This window comes from Uranotaenia lowii, chromosome 1 (genome assembly GCF_029784155.1).
Source record: "Uranotaenia lowii strain MFRU-FL chromosome 1, ASM2978415v1, whole genome shotgun sequence".
NCBI classification, from domain to species: Eukaryota; Metazoa; Arthropoda; class Insecta; order Diptera; family Culicidae; genus Uranotaenia; species Uranotaenia lowii.
This window is the reverse complement of record NC_073691.1, coordinates 2,072,661-2,089,331: the sequence shown is the minus strand read 5'-3', so window position 1 is coordinate 2,089,331 and position 16,671 is coordinate 2,072,661. Positions and strand designations below refer to the sequence as shown.

The following is a 16,671-nucleotide window of genomic DNA, read 5'->3' as shown; positions in this document are numbered from 1 at the left end:
AATTAAAACATGCGGATTACTTTACCATCTATCTCTGGTTAGTCCTCTGCTAGGCACTAGTGCATTTTAACCACCTTCAAATCTCTTTTGACTGTCTTCTGTTGCGATGATAAAAACGTGGTCGGAAGTTCTGCCTCCAACTAAATAACTAAGCAGTGCATGTGGTGAATAAATAACATTGCAGCAGTTGTCTTATTTTGTTAAGCAGGCTGCAGTGTTGCTAGTATTTCAAAATATCGTTCAATTGATATTTAAAAGGATTGACTTACTCGAACAGTTAAAAACACCTTTTCAAACATAAAAAAAGGTACCAATTTTTTGGCATTTTTTTCAAATTTCAGCAACACTGGAAAAATTAAAAGGACAGAATTAAAAAAAAAAAAAGGAATATTATATTTTTATCAGCGCCAGCGTCAGAATAAACACGCGCCACCAAGTGGCCACGGTGCTGAAGTTAACTGCATTACACACACCGCCATTCATCCGGCTTGGGTGTGGGAGTGTTTGTATGAATGTTTGAGCGTGTGTAAGAATAGATATTTAATGCATGGATGACTACTTTGCTTGGCTGTATGGTGAGGATAGACTAGAAAAAAGATAGGCTAACTAGCATATATTCAGACTTCAGAGTCTGACAGCCTCCTCCTTCTGTTCTGCAGATTGTGGCCAGTTGAAATAAGGGAAGATGTGTCTCCTCGCCATTTTATGCGGGTGACATTTTACACAAGCCCGGCCAAGCAAGCCATGACTTTGTATGTAGGGTCGCTTTTAGGGTATCCTATATAGAGAAAACAGAAAAGCAGACCGTAAAAGACCGAGAGCTTGTGGTGACAAGTAGGCACTGCTCTAGGAATATATTAAATTTATCATTTGCATTTCATTCGAGCACATCATCTTAGTTAGTGGCACAGGCTGGGAAAATTCTATCCATATTCTGGCCGTTCCCCTCGCAACTCGTCCGATAGATGGCGGACGGATGTGGACTTTCATAGTCGTCGGCTGACACAAGCAGCAGTCTCGAGTGTTTGTATTTACATATGCCATGGGCATGAGTAGTATGTGTGATTGTATGTATGACTGTCATGCATACACAAGTACACTCTTGTTCTGCAATATTATTATATTGCAATGAGGCAGAAGTGGCCTTTATGATAGCGATCTGTCAATAAAATTTGCACCCGGGAGTAATCAGGTTAGTTTTTGAATCCATGAATGAGGACCATTATCGTCAGCGTCACACTTGTCGAGCAATCTAAGCAAGCGCTGCCTGGAATTGCGCTCGGCATTGAGTTTTGTATGTGTAGTTGTCTTCGGTTGCTTGGATAGGATTGTTAGGTCTTAGCATAACGTGACAGGTGAACGTTGTTGACCAAGCCTAGCGGCTTTGTGACTTTGTCGGAAGGCTGTATTAAGTGCAATCGACCAGATTAATTCAAATCATTTTAACTTTATCAATCACATTATTCTTCATTCAGATTGCTCTTGCAACATAGAGAATCTGTCATTTCCAAGTGTGATCTGGAAAGAAATTTTCCTGCAATGAAAATTGTCATATCTCATTGTTTGTCATTGTCATTGTCATATCATGGTTTGATACAATTTCCAAAACTGGGAATAGTTTTATTCTGTTGTGATTGACAAAATTCTACAATTAGTTGAATTTCAAATTTTTTCTTCCTAAATTGATTTATCATCCATCACAGAATCGAAAATTTAAATTGATTTTTCAGCTGAAAATCATCCCACAGTTCAATGCTCATGACAGACAAACGACGACAAGTCTCGCCCAATGTCAACGACACGCGGATTCACGAAGCCAAACCGGCTTGCTTTGATGTGATTGTTATTTCCCCGGTTTATTTTTTTTTTGGTTTTAACTGAACGTTTCTATTTCAATCATTCTTGGATCTTTTTTTTCCCTGGGATCCCTTCCCTTCAACGTTCATTGATAACGAAATTTGTTCCCAAATTTAGGTATGACTTTGTCGTTGAATTTCCACGCGTGGAAGGAAATTTAATCTTTTTTTTTGCTTTGGTAACATGTCCCAAAAGCCATACGAAACCATCCAAAACAGAGTCAGTATGTCGTGTAGGTTTTCGGGGGTTTTCCTTTTTTTTACTTTCTACAATGGCAAAAAAGAAATTTTTATTTCCAGTCTGTGTGCATGGGTGGGTGGACGAAACTGGGAGGGTTCAACTTTGTTTTAAAATTACATATGATTGACTTTGTCAAAGGAACGGAGCGGAAATGAAAGGTGAGTCCAGGGGCCTGCTTTGATGTTGATAGCACACGTGTAGTATCTATGATTAATTTGATCTGTGATTTTATCTTTTATTCCCCTTTTCACTCTTTAAAAAAAATGGTTGAAAGGAAGAGAAGAATGGAGTCTGATGTTGTTTTTTTTCGTGTGGTTTATGATCTAGTTCATTGTTTCCCTCTGTTGTTAACCCCTAGGTGTGTAAACATTAAAGAGTGTGCTATGGTAAATTTTATTCACGTTCACCCTGTTCTTCCCGCTACCGAGGGGTTACCAAATTGGCACACGCACTGAGGAACTAGTAATCGATGGAAGGATTTGGTCGCGATCTGACTGAGTTACGGCGCGGTGGGATTATTTCGATACTTTTTTCCCCATTTCTGTCTCGACGTTCCAAGGGGGTATAAACTTCAAACAAGGATGGTTATTGATGATATGGGTACTTTGTGGAGAGAAAATATGAACTTCGGGAAAGTTTTTTTCCCTTCCGTGCCACCACAGCACAGGCTAGGGAAAATGCCATCCATCACCCGGTGTGTGCGGAAAACATTCAGTAGCTGGGATAAAAATGGCGGTTAATACACTCACACATATAGAACGTCGAAGGGAATGATAAAGATCCGGAAGAGAGGAAAGTAACAGAAACATGACGTTGGAAACACGAATGATGGTGATGAAGTTGATGATGACGGTAGAAAATGTAATCAATCCAATTCTGATGGGGTAGAATGGGATAGCTCCAGTAGGTACATTAAACAAAGTTTGGCAAACGAGAAAAAAACGAGATCAGTGACAAAAGGCGAGCAGCGTTTCTCAAATTTGGAATCCAATTGAAAGCTGCTTTTCTGGCATCACTGATCCAAGCGAAGGGTACGTAAAAGTGACTTGATCTCACATAATTAAAGTAATATTTTAAAGGACTATCAATTATTCATGCAAGTGTAAGTGTTGCCAGACAATGGTGTAGGACAATTCTCATCCGGATTTGAATTATTTTCCTAGAATTTTAGCACTGAGTAATTGAGATCAAGCCACTTATTTAGGCAATTAAATGTTATCCATACTTAAATTGAAAAAAAAGCCAATTACAGCATAACGAATGAAAATAAGCCAAGATTTGTGGATCACTGACAGCCTGACAGACTGACAGGCTGATTGCTTGACTGCCTGATAAAGTCTGTCTGTCAGACAGACTGACTGACTGACTGACAGACTGACAGACTGACTGACAGACTGACTGACAGACTGACTGACAGACTGACTGACAGACTGACAGACTGACTGACAGACTGACTGACAGACTGACTGACAGACTGACTGACAGACTGACTGACAGACTGACTGACAGACTGACTGACAGACTGACTGACAGACTGACTGACAGACTGACTGACAGACTGACTGACAGACTGACTGACAGACTGACTGACAGACTGACTGACAGACTGACTGACAGACTGACTGACAGACTGACTGACAGACTGACTGACAGACTGACTGACAGACTGACTGACAGACTGACAGACTGACAGACTGACTGACAGACTGACTGACAGACTGACTGACAGACTGACTGACAGACTGACTGACAGACTGACTGACAGACTGACTGACAGACTGACTGACAGACTGACTGACAGACTGACTGACAGACTGACTGACGGACTGACTGACAGACTGACTGACAGACTGACTGACAGACTGACTGACAGACTGACTGACAGACTGACTGACAGACTGACTGACTGACAGACTGACTGACAGACTGACTGACAGACTGACTGACAGACTGACTGACAGACTGACTGACAGACTGACTGACAGACTGACTGACAGACTGACTGACAGACTGACTGACAGACTGACAGACTGACTGACAGACTGACTGACAGACTGACTGACAGACTGACTGACAGACTGACTGACAGACTGACTGACAGACTGACTGACAGACTGACTGACAGACTGACTGACAGACTGACTGACAGACTGACTGACAGACTGACTGACAGACTGACTGACAGACTGACTGACAGACTGACTGACAGACTGACTGACAGACTGACTGACAGACTGACTGACAGACTGACTGACAGACTGACTGACAGACTGACTGACAGACTGACTGACAGACTGACTGACAGACTGACTGACAGACTGACTGACAGACTGACTGACAGACTGACTGACAGACTGACTGACAGACTGACTGACACACTGACTGACACACTGACTGACAGACTGACTAACAGACTGACTGACAGACTGACTGACAGACTGACTGACAGACTGACTGACAGACTGATTGACAGACTGACTGACAGACTGACTGACAAACTGACTGACAGACTGACTGACAGACTGACTGACAGACTGACTGACAGACCGACTGAAAGACTGATTGATAGACTGACTGACAGACTGACTGACAGACTGACTGACAGACTGACTGACAGACTGACTGACAGACTGGCTGACAGACTGACTGGCAGACTGACTGACAGACTGACTGACAGACTGACTGACAGACTGATTGACAGACTGACTGACAGACAGAAAGACAAGACAAGTATATTTCGAAAATGTCCCAATTTGTTTGAAAAATGAAATAAAAAAAAGGAATCTTTTTTTTTTATATTTTGAATCTAAATGTAGTTGATCGTTTTACAGTTGATTACCTTAGAAAAATAGTATTTTTTATTAACAAGAAAAAAGAGAAGAAAAATATCGGAAACAAGTAACGAAATCAAAGCAAGCATGAGATGTTTCGCTGTTTCAGTTTCAGTATTGACTGTTTTGAGTTTAAACAAAGCAAACATGGAGACGTAAAGATGAATCAATGTGGATGGACGATTCTGGTCGTGAATGGATGGACAGAAAAAGTCATAGCTATGATTGGATGTTAGGTAGCTTGTTCCCTTGCACAAATCTTGGATGAGGTTGTGTCAAATCAAACACCATGAGACTTCTCGAAAGGGTCAAACATGTGTTGCATTTCGAGGAAGGGAAAAACGAGTGAGCGTTGCTGCTTCCGGTTTGGAGTTGGCTGACATTTTTTTTTTCTGGGTTATTCCATTTGGGAAAAAGTGAACAAAAAGTCTTACCTTTGGTGGTCCGAAATCCCTGATTGATGGCACGGGTTGTGCGCTCGGCCGCCCGATAGATGCGCCAGTAGAAGAACAGCATAACGAACATGGGAATGTAGAAGGAGCCGAGAGCCGAATAGACGACGTAGCCTGCGTCGTTGGTCAGTTCACAGGTCCAGGGACAGGACACCGGCAGCGGAGATGCGGCGGCGGCCCCGGCCAGTTCCTCCAGATCGTCTAGAAAGCCGGGCGGCATCGACGAGTACCCGCCATCGTCTGGTGGCCATGGCGTTGACGATGAAGACGATGATGAAGACACAAAGGCTGACAATGGCGACGAATGCGTAGGTGATGATGACGATGAGTACGACGAATACGGATTGCTAGAGAATGAAGAGGAGGATGGGGAAGCGTTGGCTGACAGCATCGAAGTAGGCACTGTCGAAACCGACGCCGGTAACGATGACGATGGCGTGTGATTTCCATACTGATATAATAGGTTCTCTTTCACCTGTTGAACAAGAAGATATTGGAAAGGTGGCAAGAGTAAGAGAGAGTTAAAATCAACATCATCGATAAGTCGAAGGAGGAGAAAATTGTGAAGGGTGGGCACAAAATACACGAGTAATTGATTCAAAATGGAGCGCAATTCACACCCTTGACATCCATCCGGGTCGTCCCGCTGACGGAGTGTTGAGGGTGGCCTAAATTGATTGGGTTTGCATCGCTAATGAACCTTAATGGGACACGTCTTAGACGGTGTCAATTTTTTTTTAGCGCTCTGTTGTTGTTGTTCCCTTGCTCTGCTTCATGTGGTTCTGATGGTAAAACGCCCGAGGTTTCTGAAGTTTGACGCGATCCGGATCAAAGGATTTTTACTTAACATTAAAGCTAAATTAAATTTTTCTATTGCCATCGTTTTTTTCGCCTTTTCTAGAAACACTCCCGGTACTTGAGAAATTTTTGCAATACAACATTAGACTGAGTCGATTTGGGGTCATTTTGGAATTTCTCAAACCCTGGGGTCTAAAAAGCTTCGTCTTGGTCCAAAACTCATCCATGATTTTTTGCAAAATTTTTAAGTAACGTTTACATGAGTAAATTTGAACTTTTAGGTTTGTATGGGAAAATTGAATATTTTGTACTGAAAAATCGACATCATTTTTGTTTCGTCTGTGGAACCGAGCCAGCTGATGGTTTTTGTGCCAATTTATAAAATTCCTAAAGGAAATTTTCCGCTGAACAACTTTGTCGAAGACTGTGACTTCGTATTCTATTAGGAAAAAAAGTTATTAGCTGTTTAACAGGGGTATGTCTTTTCGCATTGATCGATAGTAAATTCTATTGACATCACTGGTTGAGCCTCGCGAAATGTTGCATGGAAAGAAGTCACGCAATACCTCGCTAGGCACCCTGCAGGGATGTCAATTGAATTTATTTTTTATCAGTGCGAGAAGATATACCCCTGTTAGACAACTAATAACTTTTTTTCCTAATAAGATACGAAGTTACGGTCTTCAACAAAGTTGTTCAATGGAAAATTTCCTTTAGGAATTTTATAAATTGGCACAAAAACCATCAGCTGGCTCGGTTCCACAGACGAAACAAAAATTATGTTGATTTTTCAGTACAAAATATTCAATTTTCCCATACAAACCTAAAAGTTCAAATTTACTCATGTAAACGTTACTTAAAAATTTTGCAAAAAATCATGGATGAGTTTTGGACCAAGACGTAGCTTTTTAGACCCCAGGGTTTGAGAAATTCCAAAATGACCCCAAATCGACTCAGTCTAATACAACATAGTGTTTCCAGCAAAATGTCACTCAGTACAGTACAAAGCAAGCTTTGAATGTTGATTGAATTTGATTCGATTCCTCTACCCCAGCTATAATAACGACGCAAAATTATCCGCCTGCCTTGATGATTGATGTTCAACTATCGCGTGAAAGATAAAGTGCTCAAGATATCGGAAAATCCACAGCCTGCTGTTGTCTTTCTGAAAGATCCACCTTCCCAACCCCAACTCAAGCTCCATGCCTACCTTGGAAGCTTTCAATTGATGATAAATCATCTTCTTACTTTATAACCGAGTATCATTATTTCGCCATCCGCTGCTGTTGAATGAATGAAACGGTTCAAGTCCTTCCATCCTGTGTGTTTTTTTACTTTTTCCTACTTTTCGACATTGACATCGTCGAGGGGATTCACCTGAAGGCTCCTCTTATCTCAGCCGAAAGAGATCTTCTCATCTTCCGGATTATTTTCCCGCAACCTCCCACAGAAACATGTAGCTTCTACATAGCTAGCGAGGCGACTTTCCATTTATCATATTTTCGCCTCTCCGAGATGGATTTGGTTTGAAGGAAATTTGCATCACTACCTTTTGCTATTTTACTTCTTGTCGTTTTTTCCCCATTGAAGATGACCCTCGGCATCGGAAGATTGATTTTATTCAACATTCTGTCCGCCGCTGAGGAAAGTCTGATGCGAAATGGTTGACGTTTTATTTTCCGTTTTTTTTTTTGTTATTTGATTTTCGCTTCACGATTTCGTTTAACGTGGTTTTTCACTCAAATATTCCACCTTCACTTCCAGCCTTCTTCTGACTCTGCCAGCAAACACAGTCTGATATCGATGAGATAAGTTTCCATCATGGTTTTTCAACGACGAATTAAATTTTTTTCTCTGTTCCTATTATTCTTCCACTTTCCCGAGAGGGATAATCGAGTGCCCTTCTGCGGGTTCAATTTTTGGAATAAGCTAGCCCGGAACACGGAATGCAAATTGCGAGGCACATGAATAATTGATTTTTAGAGGAGTCCACAAGGAAAAAAACGTGAGTTTGTTTCGGTTTCTACAAAAAAGAGGCAGTCCAAGTGCCAATTGTTGTTTAAGTCAGTCAAAGATCTGGAAATTGTCAGAATTGTCAATATGCAGAAACAAATAATGTCGAACTGTCAAAATTGATAACACCTTTTTAGATACGTTAAAATATAAAATTACGAAAATTTTTCAAAAATTTTGATTTTTTTTTTAATTTAAATATTAGACCAATAATCATAACAAAATCAAAATACCTTCCAACCCAGCAGCAGGGATGCCAAGTGTCCAGATTTTTCAGGATTTGTGCTGATTTTCGAGAGACCGTTTTTCAGAAATGCTTGAATTCTTGTGATTTTTGAAAAATTTGTTTTAAACATTTTAAATTGATTCCTTTTTATCCTGTTTTCCCTCAAATATCTCGTTGTCTTGTTTGTCGAGATGCCAGGTGTTTTTTTTGTCCGAAAATCTGTACTCAGCGATAAAAAATTCAAATTCAAATGCAGATATTTTTATTTAGAACCAATTTTAATATAAAAAGGTTTTGCATAAGAAATTTGAAGAATCGGTACGAAAACGCATGCAAAATAATTGAAAATCTGGAAATAGATTCTTGTCTTTATGGCAATCTGCCTTTCTCACTTTTTTAAATTCTGATTTTCTGACATCGACTTTCACTCGCTGAATTTCAGACTTTCCGACACTTTACTTTTTAAGCTTTCCAACTTTCTTTAGAATTTTCTGACATTTTTGGTTTGTTGACATTTTAGACTTTTTTTACTTTCACGACTGACTTTGACTTCATTGACTTTGATTGACTTTCACGACTTGACGGACTTCTGCCTCTCTTAGGCCCTGACTTTCTGACTTTTTGGTTTTCTTAAATAAAAGGTTTTTCTGACGCCTACTATTTCGAAGTTTCTAAGTTTCTCTCAAAATTTTTGACTTATTGACTTTTTTCAATTTCAGTTTTTCTGAGTGTTTGAGTCCTGACTTCTTGACTTTCCGAGTTTCTAAATTTATGGCTTACTTTCTGACTTCCTGATTTTCAAACTTTCAAACCTTTTCTAATTCACGACTTGTGTTTGCTGGCCTTTTGATTTCCGGAATTTTAAACTTTTTTTACTGTTTTTCTGACTTTCCTCTGGTTTTAATATTTTTTGACGTTTGAGTTTTTTTGACTTTCTTACAAATTTTCTAACTTTCTGACATTCGAACTTCCTGACTTTTCTTGTTTTTTGACTTATAATTTTGCCCTTTCTGACTTCGTGCTTAATATGCAGTCGATGTTTTTGATGCGCGTGGCCTACTTCGTTTTCGATTGCGATGTTTTGTTTTAAAGGGGGGTGTGGTGTGTGAAACGCCTAGCTGTCTGTTTTTTTTTTCGTTTGCGCTTCGTAATTTATTTGATACAACGATAGAAAAGCAAAGTTTTGCGGGGGGAAGTGGATTATTTCAAATAAATAAAAATATGAAGTAAGGTGCAACAAGTGATAATATAAAAAAAGGAGTTTTCAAGTGTATGTAATCAGTGATGGTGGATCTGAATCAATCTAGTTAGTCAATTCGGATTGTAGGAAGGAGCAATTGCCGAAATGCATCAAGAATTGTAGCTGAATCCCGGTGAGCAAGTTCCAATCATTAAATTTACTTTTCACTAGATCGAATTCTCTTTTTTCGGTTGTAAAAATATATTTTAAACTTATTGTAAATATTGAATAGAGATGATATTAACTAACCTTATTTGAAAATTTTAGTTAATGGCAAAACAAACTTAGTTAAAAATTTATTTATATTCCTTTTAAATCTACCAACTCAAAAAAGTATATAAAAAGTGAGAAGACACTCATAAAAATTTAACTTATACTTCATCAATTTCTTTAATAGTTTGATTTTATTTGTCTCTCATTTAATTTGCAGATTTCTTTCTTATTTGTAGTTTACGGCTAATTTTTTTAATTCAGTAGGCTTTTTTAAAATAAAACTTCTCGATTTCAGATTTTCACTATCTGCACTGCATAACTAACTTTCATTCACTATTTAATATATATGTTCAAAAATTTCTCATATGAATGTACATTTTGAATATTTATGCTGTAACTTTTCAATTGAAATTGTAGTATTATCGTGCTAGTCTGTCATGATTGTACATATTTTGACCGCCCATCTTATTTCTAATTTTATTTATCATATGATATTTTGTATATTTCATATTCTTTATATCTTACATATATTATATTGCACATACCTATTTTATATTACTATATGTTTATTTAATTGTTATTATATATTTATAAGAGGGAATGCATCTGGGGATAACCCAAGGGAATTATTGCAAGCGGAGTGGAGTGCCAACCATTGTAGGTTTTTGAGGGTTGGATGCCTTCTCTCGACGAACCATCGGCCGTGGAAGCCCTAGAAGTCAATTCGAAGGCCAAGCCACACAGACATAGACTGGACCTTGCTACCGATGGGGGACTCATACATACACACATACATACATTAAATTTGTTAATTTTCACAATTAAAATTTCAATCCATTTTCATCCTTGATGACACCTCTGCCAAGATTAATTTTCCACGAATTTCCCGATCGCTGTCCTGGAGATAAGTAAAGTAATTAAACTGCTTTTCTGTCGAGATTGCTTTCATTCCTTCCCCATAGGATATTCGTGGGGATTTTTTGTCTGCCTGCTGTCGCACTCTCAAATTGGTAATATCATTGTCAAAAAGCCGAAACGAAATGAAACAGGATTCGGGCAGAAAAAAATAATAAATTTCTAGGTAATGTGAGAACGAAGGCATCTTAGTTAGGGCAAATATTAAATTCCAATCCCCGCGGGAACAGATAACGACGACGACAACTGACAGTTCAGAGTAGCTACTTATTGTTTTCTATGCTTTCCGGACTTTCGTCCGAACGTGTTCCGTTATTAGGACTTTGAGCGAAAATTCCCAATCCTCCGACTAACTTTTCCGATTAACCGAAACCAATCAATTATCTCGGCGCGAAGATTAACCAATGGCTGAGTAAGTGGATGAATCAAAGATGGATCGGATACTTACTTTCTGCTCCTTCCACCCGACCAGCGGCGGGAAGCAGATCACAAAGGACAACACCCACAGCCCGGCGATGAGCGACTTGGCCCGCCCGGTGGACATGATGCTCGGGTAGGTGACGGGACGCGTCACGGCGACGTAGCGATCGAGCGAGATCGCACACAGGTTCAGTATCGACGCGGTGCACATCCAGACGTCGACGGCGAGCCACACGCGGCACCAGACGTTCCCGAAGATCCATACCTGGGTGGAGACGGGGGAAGGAAAAAGCGAAAACATCAGTCAAAAAACTCTTTGAGTTGTGTCGAGATATTTTTAAAATATGAAAGTTTTAAAATGTTAAGTTTGGCTTCCAACCACCTAATTATCCCATTGAGTATCACTGTGATGAATTGTTGATTGAGTCACATTGTGACATACTCTGATGGTTGGTGTTAAAAATGCGTCTGAATTTAGACAATCGATACGATGTCACAGATTGATCAAAAAATTAAAAAAAACTTACAAGGATTTCAAAAATGACAAAAATTATACAAACGGCCAAAAATGATAAAAATAATGATAAAAAAGATGAATTTCATGTGCTAAAAATATGTTAAGTGTGCACAGCTCCGAAGCCCGGAAGTAGCACTGGTGGGTCACCGGAACACTAACCGCCGCGGGAGTGAGTGGCACGCTAGTCAAAATGATTCCAAATGGCCCATATCACAGCCGCTGATTGAATCCGCGACATCATTTGTCAAACGGCATGACAATCTTCATAAATAAAAACAAAAAAAAAACACGTCAAATTGGTTTTCCGATTGCGAAAACCAATCGTCATAAAACAAAATCTTAGCTTAGACCCTGTGTTTTTTTCCTTCAACGAACGAAGAACGGCAATAAAATCGAAAAGCACTCGCCCCACTCAAGGCTCCATCTCCAAAATTCTAGACAGGAGGAGATCGTAGCAATCCACGACGCGAACCTCTCTCAGATGACCATTTAGGATGGTAATAAACATTCCACCGGGTGGCACGTTCGCTTCACTTCCTGTCTCTTGGGAGAAGGCGCTGCTGCCAGGCACACTTCCGTCCGAATCATGGATTGCTAGGATTCCAATTGGCAAAAGGCAGCAACCATACTTCGATTCGAATCGAATCGAAGCAACTCAGAAGCGAAGAGTGGATTTTACGACTTTCTTTTAGTAGGGCTTTTCCTTTTTTGTCAGTTCCGCAACGGGTCCGTGTTTGGTCGATTTAAAGTGCGAGAAGACCGATAAAATGGCGTAGCTTTATAGACAATTTGCACTAAGAGTCACTGAGTGCATAAGAATGGATATAGTTTTCAAAACCTTTTTTTGTGTCATTTGTGAAACCTTTTTTTTCAGAGTTTATAACTAGCCAAAGATTGTAACACATGACTCCTCTCTCTATCGAGGACTCCAAGCTGCCTAACAATTGCTACAAAGAGGGGAAATCGAAGTGAATAAAAACCCAATGCAGATTGTCAGTTTAATGTTACATGTTTTCTTCCTTACAACAAGAAAATACGCCAAAGCAAGCCATGTTGTAAAAGCTTAACAAACCACCGAATTGCCGCTAGGCCTACTGCGAAGTTTTTCGGTAGCAATGTAATGGCAGGCGGCGGCAATTGTATGAGGAAATGTGAATTACACAATTTGTACTTTTATTGAGTCGAAAAAAAGAAGAAAAAAAACTGACGATCGGTAGTGTGGCAGCTTTTCCGAATGGATCACTTGGTGAATTTTATGGGAGTCCTCGACCGGATGCGTGAAGCGCAATAATTGGAAAAGTTGCTGTTCAGCAACAGAAGCGAGCCCAAATCGACCGGCTTGATTTTATGATTTTCTCTGCTTTTTTTCGAATTTTGGTGGAAATTTGTCGAATTAATTCAAATGCGATTTGCGAGGGGGGAGATTTTGTTGCTCAATAAGTTGGTTTGAGGATGGAAACTTTAGCGCATTATAAAGTTGACTTTCATTGCAGGTCGTTAAAACTGGGCGCAGATTCGGTAATAGCGTTTTTCGTGTAATGTCATTTTTAAACGGTAGGGTCTTTAATATTTGTTACAATATTTAACAAATATTAAAGAACCTACCGTTTAAAAATGACCTTACACGAAAAACGCTATGCTCATATAATCATAGATTGTTAGCTTTGTTTTGCAACCATAAGGCATAAGACATAATAAGTCAATAAATCATAAGAAACTTAACAGAAGACGAAAGATAGAAGACAGAAGTTGTAAGATGTAAGTCGTTAGCTATCAGATATAAGACATCAAACATTAAACATCAATTAAACAAAAAAAAATGACAAAAAAGACTAAAATTACAAAAATGAAAAAAAAAATGATCAAAATGACAAAAATGACAAGAATCGCAAAAATGACAAAAATTATAAAAATGAAAAAAAAGAAAAAAAAATACAAAAATGACAAAAGTGACAAAAATGACAAAAATGATAAAAATGACAAAAATGAAAAAATGGCAAGAATAACAAAAATGACAAAAATGACAAAAATGATAAAAATGACAAAAATAAAAAAAACTGCCAAAAATAACAGAAATACCAAAAATAACAAAAATGAAAAAATGCTTTAAACGACAAAAATTACCAAACTGACATAAAATGACAAAAATGACATAAAATGACACAAAATGAAATTAAACGACATAAAATGACAGAAATGACAAAAATGACAAAAATGACAGAAATGACAAAAATGTTAAAATTGATAAGAATTATATAAATGACAAAAACGACAAAAATGATAAAAATGTTAAAAATGACAAAAATTTATAAAAAGTTATGTAAATTTAAAAAGTTCTGAACAAACTGATGTTTGTATACACAGCTGAAAGCTAATGGACTGTACCAGCGCCGGTGATAAAGCTATAAAACAGTCCATAAAAAAATCATTTTTCCATTAGTTTCCGCTGTCATCTTAACATTCATGACGACACTTTTCGCTTCGTTATAACTAAATTGTCGAAAATTTTAAGAGAAAAAAATTGTATCCATAAAGACCCGAATTTCTGTCCACGTGAACGCCTGCAGCTCTCCGGTCCGGTCCGGTTTCCTAAATTGCTCTTTACAGTATGAACCTTCATTAGCCACAAAAGTCGGCCCCATCCCAAGTTGTTGAGGATCAGAATGGCTAAATGGAAAAAAAAGGTCGTGGTGTGGGAATAACGAAATCTAACCAAATCCTTCCAAATTTGTCTATCTCATCCCTCGAAATAAACTACCACCCTGTACCCTGTTGCTTGCAGTCAGTGCGGCTGGCTTACCAGTAACGAACTTTTATGGGATGATAATGGAAAAAAATCTCAGCAATCGACGACGATGACGACGGCTTGTGTAGAGCAAAAAAACATAAACGAATAAAAAAAATGAAAAGCAAAGGCTACTCTGATTTCCACAACACATCCATAACAACTTGACTTCCATCAGCACTAATCAAGACAGAGTTCCCTGTGCTTTGCTGTGTGTGAACCTAGGGGTTGAACCAAAAACTTCACACTGAAAAAAGTTGTGATGAGAAATTATGTTTTTTTATTGTGCAAATTTATGTAGATGTGCTCGGTTTTGCACCTTTCTTGTTCTGCATTCGTTCCTCCACGCTTTTTTTAAGTCTTCCATGTGTGCAAGCTGGAAACACTTTTATTTCCCTCACGATGAAAAATTTAAGCTTCGCGGCGGATGTAAGTAACTTTTTTCATCGCACAGTAGCAACGGAAGGAAGCAGGCAGCCATTAATCGCTTAACTTTCGTTTGTGCTTGAGAGCGAGGAAGAAAAATCCAGAAGACGAAACAAATTTCCGCTTCTTGATGGGAGCTGGCGCTCACAATTTTCACGATTTTCCAGGAGAGCTTACAGCAGCGTGAAGTTCTTACCCTTCAAAAGGCAAATCGTGGAATCAAAGCTCGACGAGATTTGCAGCGCGGTGATTCGTTCCTTAACAGTGTCCATAAATCTTCCCATTCCTCACAAGTTTCCCAATCTTTTTTTTCGCGGGCTGCTCCCTGGAGAACTCACTCCGAAAAAAACATAAAAAATAAGCCGCAATCATCATCAGCTGTGGTTTATTGGATTTATGGTGGTTCTTAATTTGTGAAACGATGGGCAAAAAATGTCACGCAATAGTTGAGAAATAAATCTTGCCACAAATTCTTGTGGTTGATAGGAGCTAATTAAAAATTGGGTAAAAAAATTCAGTTAACTACTTCTGATACCTACGAATCAATTTTCAAACTTTCATAAATTTTGTGTCAGTTTTGTTACCATAAAAAATAAATCAGTTTTTTTCCTCTGTGAGAATTTTATCGTTTTAATATAGTTTTTAAAAGTGTTTTTTTTTTTTAATTTATCGTTTTTGTAGTAGAATTTGTGAAATTTTGAGTTTGTCATTTTTGCCTATGGCATTTTTGCTATTTTATTAGCATTTTTTTCCTCATTTCGTGATTCTTGTTTTTATTTTAATTTGGTTATTCTCTTTATTTTTGTCATTTTTGTAATTATTTTATATTCTCTCAATTTTTGGTTATTTAATCATGTTTGTCTTTTTTGTATTATTTTCATGCCTATTTTTGATTAATTATTTCTAGATCATTTCTTTTTTGGCATTTGTCATATTTGTTTTCTTATTTTAATTTTTCTGTTGCATTTTTATCTCAGCGTGTAATTCGTAAAGGGACATTTATTGTATTTTTTATTTTTTTCTGTCCTGCCTTTTCTTTTGCATTTTTCTGTCTTTTTGTTTAATTTTTATATTATTTTTGCCACTTTTAATTTTTTCTCATTTCCTAATTTGTCTGGTTTTGTTAATATTTTAATTTTTTTTTCAATTATGTTTATTTTGGTTTTAAATCATTTTTTTTTCATTTGTTTTTAAATACATATTTTCATTTCTGTCATGACATATTTCCCATTTCTCTACCTCATTTTCATCTTTTCTTTGTTTCAGGTTTTAGAATTTTTTTTGGGCTCTTTTCTTCCTCATTTTTTATCATCTTTGATAATTTCATTTAAAAAAAGCTGTGTTTCCCTATTTTGAAATGTTTTTTTAATTTTTTTGGATTCATTCTATCTTATTTATCTTTAAGTTTGGTCTATTTCTGTTTAATTATTTTTTCAATTTTATCTATGTTTTTTTTACATTCCAGGCATATTATTTCTTTTTTGTCATATTTTTGCCTCATTTTGGTGTCATGTCATTTTTGTCGAATATGGACTCATATGTTGATTTTTTGTTGTTGTCATATTTGTTTAAACCATTTATCTTATTTTATCTGTTTTTTTTTTAATTTTTGGTTTAAAATTTGATTGTTTTTCCGTTTTTATCATTTGCATCATCTTGATGATTTTTTTCATATCTGGAAAATATGTTTTTTTAATTTCTGTTTTTTTTTTATTTTTCTAATTCTTGTCTTTTTTAT

At 37.6% G+C, this 16,671-nt stretch overlaps 2 protein-coding genes across 10 annotated transcripts in view; one reads left to right on the top strand and one right to left on the bottom strand.

The window, feature by feature from the left end:
• The window catches only part of LOC129756919 (transcriptional regulator ATRX-like), a 172,033-nt gene that overhangs the window by 43,905 nt on the left and 111,457 nt on the right, over positions 1-16,671 (top strand). The gene's annotated exons all lie outside the window — the stretch shown is intronic.
• Positions 1-16,671, bottom strand: part of LOC129756861 (octopamine receptor Oamb) — a 132,887-nt gene that overhangs the window by 26,161 nt on the left and 90,055 nt on the right. For all 9 annotated transcript variants that reach the window (XM_055753959.1, XM_055753914.1, XM_055753905.1 and 6 more), the window contains 2 exons: positions 11,234-11,470; positions 5,363-5,855 (listed from right to left, as the gene is read on the bottom strand). In XM_055753959.1, coding sequence (XP_055609934.1) covers positions 5,363-5,855; positions 11,234-11,470 — 730 coding nt within the window. The remainder of the gene's footprint in view (positions 1-5,362; positions 5,856-11,233; positions 11,471-16,671) is intronic.